At 32.3% G+C, this 8,311-nt stretch overlaps 2 protein-coding genes across 2 annotated transcripts; one reads left to right on the forward strand and one right to left on the reverse strand.

Moving 5' to 3' along the window:
* Positions 1 to 2,374: 2,374 nt before the first annotated feature.
* On the forward strand, positions 2,375 to 3,332 carry LOC111889165 (uncharacterized). Its single transcript, XM_023885307.3, has one exon. The coding sequence runs from the start codon at positions 2,493 to 2,495 to the stop codon at positions 2,979 to 2,981; it is 489 nt and encodes a 162-aa protein (XP_023741075.1). The 5' UTR covers positions 2,375 to 2,492; the 3' UTR covers positions 2,982 to 3,332.
* Positions 3,333 to 4,059: 727 nt separating this feature from the next.
* On the reverse strand, positions 4,060 to 4,877 carry LOC111889159 (uncharacterized). The gene has a single exon (XM_023885301.3). It carries the CDS (start codon positions 4,811 to 4,813, stop codon positions 4,271 to 4,273), a length of 543 nt encoding a protein of 180 aa, XP_023741069.2. The 5' UTR covers positions 4,814 to 4,877; the 3' UTR covers positions 4,060 to 4,270.
* Between the last annotated feature and the right edge of the window lie 3,434 nt (positions 4,878 to 8,311).

Genomic DNA, 8,311 nt, shown 5'->3' on the forward strand with positions numbered 1-8,311 from the left:
AAAATATATTTACTAATTTAAAAGAAAATTTTAAAATTGATCAATTATTAATTAATATTTATGAAAGTAAATTTTTTTAATAAATTAGTAGAAAATTGATTTGTCAAATCAAAAAACTATAAATGAGATCAATAACCAATCACTATGGATGTTTTGAAAATAAAACTTGGAATCACCTTTTCATTTTGTTAACATTTATATAATTTTTATTTTTTGTATACATTTAACAATTTAACTTGTTAAATGGTAAAATATGTAAAAGAAAAATTGATTAAATATAGAAAAAATATTATTACCCTGGTAAATCATTTTCCTAATGTAATATTATGGGGAAAATGTCATTGTAACACAACAAAGTTTTTGTTTTTGTCGGAATGGTCGTCAAGGTTTTTTTTTTGGCGAAATAGGTCGCTAAAGTTGTAAAATCGGTGTCAATTAAACCATTATCAAACAAATGAAGCGATCCGTCAGTTTCTAGCTGACATGGAATTTAATTAAATAAATGTATAAATTTAAAGCTACCCATCACCATGGATCTTGGGAAGAAACAATAGACACCACCGCTACCTTCCTTATTATCCCCTCTGGTGCCCAATGGTATATGACCCCACATCCATCATCCCTGAAAACCCCTCATCGTCGTCCCCTTTTCTTCGTTGTAGCTTCACCCACCGGTGACAAAAGAAACCTTTTAGGATGATTTCCCTCTGCCGACTCACTCACCTGAATTGAAACCTCCTCCGACAATAAAAATGAAACTTATATCCCGAACGCCATCTTTAAGCCGACCATTCCCTTTTCTGTATTCAACAACAACCCCCACGACTACCTTGAGTCCACAACGATCTTGTTTTCTTTCAGAAATCACGTCAGACTAGACCTGTAAACCGAGAGGACGACGATGAAAAGGAGATTCTGGGTGGTCGTTGGAACCTTTATGAAGCTGCAATTGGAATTCCAATATTAGTGTTTAGAATTAACATATTTAATTTCGTTTCCAAATATAGAAGAGTTCAGCAACAAAAACCCAACTTCAAAGTGAAGAAATCTAGGTTTCATCAATGGAATCCTAAACTCAAAATTGATGCAAGAGGTGAAAAAGTATGTTGGATTAAAAGGCCATACCAGGAATCATCAAGAACAATTCTCAAAATCTTCATTGTACGTTTGGAACCTTTATAAGCTCCTCCAAACTACAACTAAGTTTATTCTCCACCGTCTCTGTTTTCCTCCACTCTTTTGATTATAATTCTTCAACAACCCACATGGAATCCATTTGTTCCTCCCATCGTCGCCTCCGCCTTCGCCTCCACCACCGCCATCAGATCTACATAAAAATTCAACAAATATCTCATTTGTATCACGCAGATCAAACCTAAACCTCGATGTGGATTTCGTTGGGCCTCTATAAGTAAGAGATGATTCATCAAATTGGCTTGATTTCAAACCTTCCTCCTCGTATGAATAACAATGTTTTTGACCGAATAAGTAAGAGAGAATGTAGATTCAGCAACTTTATCATCGAGTAAAAAAAATGGCTACAAAGTTTTTGTATTTGGTGGGTGAGGACATAATATGATTTGGATTTTATGTTTATTCTTTTAGTGAAATAAAGACCGAAACCGGTAATTACAAGGGACATTTTTTCAGATAAATTCGGACTTCATTCCGTTTTTTCACAAAAAAATATAAAAAATAGTTGGATGATTTAAAAGGTGTGACATATCGTAAAAACCGGTTTGAACCGGCCGGTCGAACCGGTTGGACCGAGAACTGGGAGAAGGAGCGGTTCAACTATAACCGGTTTTACATTGATTTCTGAATCGGATTGAACCAACCGGTTTTTAGAAAAAACCGGTTGAACCGGTCAAAATAAACCGGTTGAACCGGTTAAATCGAATAAAAACACATGAAAAATAATTATTTACATAATAAACTTTGGTGATTTTTTTCAAATCTATTTAGTTTTTTTTTTAAATAAAAACATATGGTAAATGTTATAAATTCATTTGATGTGTTTGCATTCATCAAAAATTATATTTCGTTTCGATATTATACTTTATTTTTCATTTTGACGTATACGGATTGATGTAAAACACTAAAACTTATGGTTATGTGTTATTTTAATATATTTGGATTCATCTACAATTTATTTTTATGTGTATTTTTAATGTTTGAACTTGTAAACATCAAATTCATAATTTCTATATGTATTTATACGTAGGAAAATAAAATAAAAAAACATGAAAAATATAGAAACCAGCTCACCCGACAGTCGAACCAGTTAAACCGGTTGAACCAAAAACCAACCACCATACCGGTTCGACTAAAAAATCGGTTTTTAAAACATTGTGTATCATCGTGATCATGGAAAATAACACCTTTCTTATTCTCCCCCTTCAAATTAATAAACAAAAAAACACCCTGTAATCTTGCTTTCGCCACCATTATATCATCGTACATCCATTCAATTTCCAGTTTTCATCAACACCATGACTTCTATGTTACAGAGGGAGAGATCTCTCCCTGTTTCTCAATCTTACAACACCTCTTCAAACGATCCATCTTCGGTGGTTGCCGGCATCCGCCGGAGACTCTCCTCCATGTCCTTACGGATCCAGCCCTCTTCCATCTCCGGCACCACCTCAGCTGCAACCGCATGGGCGATGCGCCGCTCCAAATCCGTTTCATCAATGGGGGAATCCACGTCTACCTCAGTCAGAAACTGGTGGGATCGGGGATGGGGATGGATCCTCTCGAGGAAACCCATATTCGCACAGGATCTGGAGTTTAATCAAGAGGAAACCTCCGTTCTCAGATCCCATGATAAAGGAAGCTGGAGACACGTCTTCTTCAAGGTTAAATCCGAGATCCGGAGACTCGTCAGATCTGATAATGTCGGCCTCCCTCAGACAGTTCGCTACAACTCCCATAGTTACGCTCACAATTTCGACGATGGCAGCAGTAAATTCCGAAGCTGATCAAGTTGGTCTCTGATCTGAGCTATACCCAAATTCAAAGATCATACAGTTACTCCGATTATGTTGTATCATATTAATATTTTTTTTTGTTTAGATCATTTACAAGGTAAGATAAGTAAATGAATGATGATGTCGGCGATGGTGGATCCAACTCCGGTGGAAGGGAATGAAATATGAATGATTATGTCAGTTCCGGTGGTGTACTGTTTTCCGATATGGCTGGATGTCGTTGGAATAGAAGACGCAAAGTAAAGTGGGCAAGGTCGTAATTTAATTTTGTAAAATTTGTTCATTGTAATTTTCAATTATTCTTAATTTGTTATATATCAAACTATTTATTGTGTTGTTTCCTTTTTTTTAGCTTAATTATTGAAATATATAATAATTGAGTTGCTAGACTTTTAGAAAAACTACAACTATTTGTTTATGCATATTAAAGTTTTTTTTTTTTTTTCTTTCTCCAAGTATTTTATAGATAAATGCTATTTCGCCGACTAAAAGAAAGTGTTAACATAAAAATAAGAGAAATAAAATATCCGTCTATTTTTTATTCCTACAAATTCTCCTACCCAATTAAATAGTGACATATATAACATTTAATACTGATTTAATGATATTTTAAAATATTAATATGACATATGTTATTATTTAAATTGATAGAAGGATTTATAGAAACAAAAGTAAAAGAATATTTAATTTCTCTAAAAATAATGTTGTATGGTATAGAATATATCAAGGTTTTAAAAAGCTCGTCATGGCTCCGCCATGGTGCGCCACGACTCCAAGGCTTGCAGCTGCCGCCAAGCTTTGCCAAAACGCCGCCTTAACTCATATATGTGTATAAAAATGAATAATAGTTGAAAATACATATAAAAATATTAATTATAAAAAAATTGCCGCCTTAAGTTACGCCTTACAAACGCCATGACTCGCCAAGGCTCAGAAAAGCTTGAGGTTTGACATTGCCGCCAAGTCACGCCTTATGTTATTTAGAACCTTGGAATATATAGTATTAAACTAATGCATTTGATCAGGCTGCCAAATGGATTAACAAGAAATTGCCTTTTAAGATAGAAGATTATTGTAGATAATAACTATTTTATTAAGATACTAATGCAATTACATACAATCATAAAAAGAAAGATTATTAATCGAATAAAATGATGAAACATTATGTATAACATCTTTCGGCTGGAATTCAATATATAGATTAAAAAATCACTCAAGAAACATTATCCTCGTGTATATGTGTGTGAAGTTTAGATAATGATTAGTTAGAATGTTCACTTTTAGGGGATCCACTTTCCATACTTTTGTGAACCAAGCTCCCCCTTATGTTGCATGTAATGTTCATCAACATCCAAATGGATACCAGGATCATTGGTAGAGTAACTACCACCAAGCTCCCCCTTATGTTGCATGTAATGTTCATCAACATCCAAATGGATACCAGGATCATTGGTAGAGTAACTACCACCAACCATGATAGAATTGTTGACACCTTGGAAGTTGCCATTAAGGTAGGTTGTCAATGGGGTAAAAGACTCATCATTATGTTGTGTTGTACCTAATTTATGATTCTCCATACTCATCAAGTCAAGCTCTCCTCTCATAGTAGCTCCCTCGTTGCTTCCAGCCATCGTTATGATCCCAAAACCACCATTGGCATCCTCCTCCTCTTTGTCATGATCATGGATGTTGCTTGCACCTTCTCTCTCATTGGGTTTCTTATGGAGATGAGCAAGGCGACGTGTGAGTGCATTCATCATGTCTCGAATCTCACGATCGAGTTGTTGCTTTTGTTGTTTTTCTCCTGACTCGGGAGCTCCCATGAATGATTTCTAATTAACTAGGTTGAGTGTTTAAGAAAATAAAAAACATAGATGATGTTATCTTGAATGTATGTTGCTATTTAAATAGAGGTTACACACAAACAAAACTCGAATTGGAGTTATGCAAAGGTGGGAAATTCTTTTCTTTAGTATGAATTCAAGCATAATGTTGTCTAAATTAACCTTTAGTTCCTTGAAAAAAAAGAAGGAAGGGATTGCTTGAGCTAAGGTTCAATGTCTTGTTCTACCCACATAGTAATTGCATTTCTTCTAGCATCTTTTATTGTGGCTATAAATTTTTCTAGCATACATGTCAACTTTAAATAATAAATAAGTTCGGGAATTGACAATGAATTTTGTTTATATAGAAGATTGTTCTCTAAAACGAAAACATACCTAAATATGCATATTGCAGTATTGGTGAGATTATCATGACAACACATGTATGTTTAGTATATTCCCCCTAAAGTTATGACGTTGTATACTTATTTTTATTATAATGATATGCTAACACTTTTCCACTCACAACTCACGAATAATAAAACGACAAATTACTTTTTTGTTTTTTTACTTTTTTTTTTTGTAATAACATGACGATAATTAAAATGTAACAACAATAACCAAAACCATACATATTATAAAAGAAACAAAAGGTATTCGTCTAAGTTTTATTGCATTAAATTATTGAAATAAGAAATGTGTGCATGTGTATATCGATGATTTAGTGTGGGGTGTCACCGACAAAACCATTGCTAACGCCAGCTGGCCGAGCTTTCTACATGCTGCTTTCTCTTCCACAAGAATACAATGTTTTTTCCCAAATATATTTAATTGGGATGGAGGGTATCGAGCGCGGCTTCCGGAAGTAAGTGGCGGTGTCGTCGGTATCAACGAGTCATCAATTATGTCGGTGATTAGGTATCGTTAGGGATCGAAATGGGATGAGATGGGGCGGTGTTGACAATCCATGTTCCCATCCCCGAGTGTCTAATCTCGTCCTTATTCCCATCATCATCCCCAATGGATGCGGGGAATTGAGTCCCCTTCCCTTTATATTTTGGGCTTTTCCCCGACCCATCCCCGACATGTCCCCGATTGAGGAATTTGGTATATAAACTATGTCTCTGATAGTCTAATACAAATTAATTATGGTAAATAGTATAAAAAACACTCCGTTTATACCAATATTTTAATTTGACACCGTGTTTTTTTTGTCTCAAATTTGATATTGTGTTTTTCAGTTTGTTACAATTGTAACCACTTGACCGGTCAACCATGTTACATGCTGACGTGACATGATAACGTGTCAGTTTTGATGACGTGGCATGATGACATGATATGTTGATGTGTCAAAATTGATTTTTTTTTTTCTACAAAAAATACTAAGTTTTCACGTTTTTTTTTTTCGATTTTAACACTATGTTTAATTTTTTCTTTCAATTTTGTCACTATATTTTTTTTATGCCAAATTGAACATCATTTATCAAATTTTGTTCAATTTTGAACATATTCCATTTGAAACCGTATAAATATATTTTTTTATTACATTTTAAACCGTATAAATACGTTTTTTTTTCAATTAAAAACCAAAGTTTTTTTATAAATACGAGGGTTTTTTTTTTTTTTTTTTTTTTTTTTTTTTTTTTTTTTTTAACATTCAAACCATAATTTTATGTATAAATATATATTAGTTATATAAAAACCATATTTTATGTTAAATATGCAACTTTAAAATGAGTTTAGAGGTTTGGAGACGTGTACTTAGAAACTTATGGTTAGTTTGATTATCATGATATAACTAATGCATATATACATTATCTTTTGAATGTAAAAAAAACACCTTCTATTTAAATAAAAATGTAGTTTTTAAACAAAAAATATATATATTTATACGGTTTAAAATGTAATAAAAAATATATTTATACGGTTTCAAATGAAAAATGGTCAAATTGAACAAAATTAGAAAAAATGATGCTCGATCTGGAACAAAAAACATAATGTCAAAATTGAAATAAAATATTAAAATTAGTGTCAAAATCGAAAAAAAAATGAAAACTTAGTGTTTTTTGTGGGAAAAAAATCAATTTTGACACGTCAGCATATCATGTCAGCATGCCACGTCATCAAAACTGACATGTCATCATGTCACGTCAGGTTGACCGATCAAGTGGTCAGAATTATAACAAACTGAAAAACACAGTGTCAAATTTGAGACAAAAAAAATATGGTGTCAAACTCAAATTCAATAAATTATCAAATTATATATATATATATATATATATATATATATATATATATATATAGAGAGAGAGAGAGAGAGAGAGAGAAAGTTAGGTTCATATATGAACCCTAATTATTGTGTGATTGTGTGACCAAACTTCAACTATTGATCTCAAAAGGGTATGATCGAAAATTTCTTTTGTATTACATAAATAAAAATAGCTATATATATGGAATCAATCCGAACGTTTCAAATGATAATATATTTTCCATTTTGTTGTAGTTTGTTTGAAGCTATCATACTCACCAATTTCAAATTTTCTATGAGAATAGGTCTCGTAGATGATGAAATCAACAACTGAATAAGTGAGGGATCTGTTTGATTTCTGTTTGGAACAAAGGTATGATTCTCTTATTTTTTTTTGTTTATATTTTTTACATTATGTGAATTTAAACGAGTCTTCTTCCTAGTTATTGGATTGTGCCATCATCATATGAAATTCTTAAAGAATGGTCTATTTTATCATTCATAAATCATCTTGGGTTATAACTTTATTAAAGATATGAAACGTACAGCTACATTAAAATCATATTAATAAAATACTTTTTTTTTTATGATTTGTGAATAGGAAAATATATTCTTACATATATATTCTTAGAGAATTTTGAAAACAATTTTGAATGTTTATACATTCTACAATATTTTTCATAATTAACTTAAATAGTTGTGTTCAATTAAACATAACTAAATCTATTTTGTATTTGTTTCAGTTTGAACACAACATTCTATTACAGTCATGATCCAGTTAAGTTGCATGAGTACTTAGAGGAGTTGAATAAGTTGAAAATGAAGTTATGTCTTTCATTTTTTTTCTAATTATTTGGTTTACAATAAGTGTTACTCTTCCAAAGGAAGGTGAAATTGAGAATCCTGGTTGGAGTCAAGTGATAAAATGTCAGTTGTTGAGAAAAGTTGGGGATTTTTTTGTACACTCTTGCTTTAGGTGTGTCTAATAGAGATGTTGGGGAGCGGTTTCAATGATCAAGGGATACGATTAGTAGAGCCTTTCATGAAGTTCTAGAGGCAATAACTTCTACAGGCAAAAGATTCAAAGGTCTAGCACGTGATATTATATGACCGAGAGATTCAACCTTTCAATTTATACCTCCACAAATCAAGAATGATAAAAGATACATGTCGTATTTTAAGGTATTATATTAAGATATTTCGTTTAATTTTTTTAATACAATACTACAATATTATTACTAATTTGAAAT

This window comes from Lactuca sativa, chromosome 4, assembly GCF_002870075.4.
Source record: "Lactuca sativa cultivar Salinas chromosome 4, Lsat_Salinas_v11, whole genome shotgun sequence".
Lineage (NCBI taxonomy): Eukaryota > Viridiplantae > Streptophyta > Magnoliopsida > Asterales > Asteraceae > Lactuca > Lactuca sativa.

Bases quoted from the DNA above. Each gene is read 5' to 3' on its own strand.
- LOC111889165 (XM_023885307.3), top strand. From the start codon at position 2,493: ATGACTTCTATGTTACAGAGGGAGAGATCTCTCCCTGTTTCTCAATCT.
- LOC111889159 (XM_023885301.3), bottom strand. From the start codon at position 4,813: ATGGGAGCTCCCGAGTCAGGAGAAAAACAACAAAAGCAACAACTCGAT.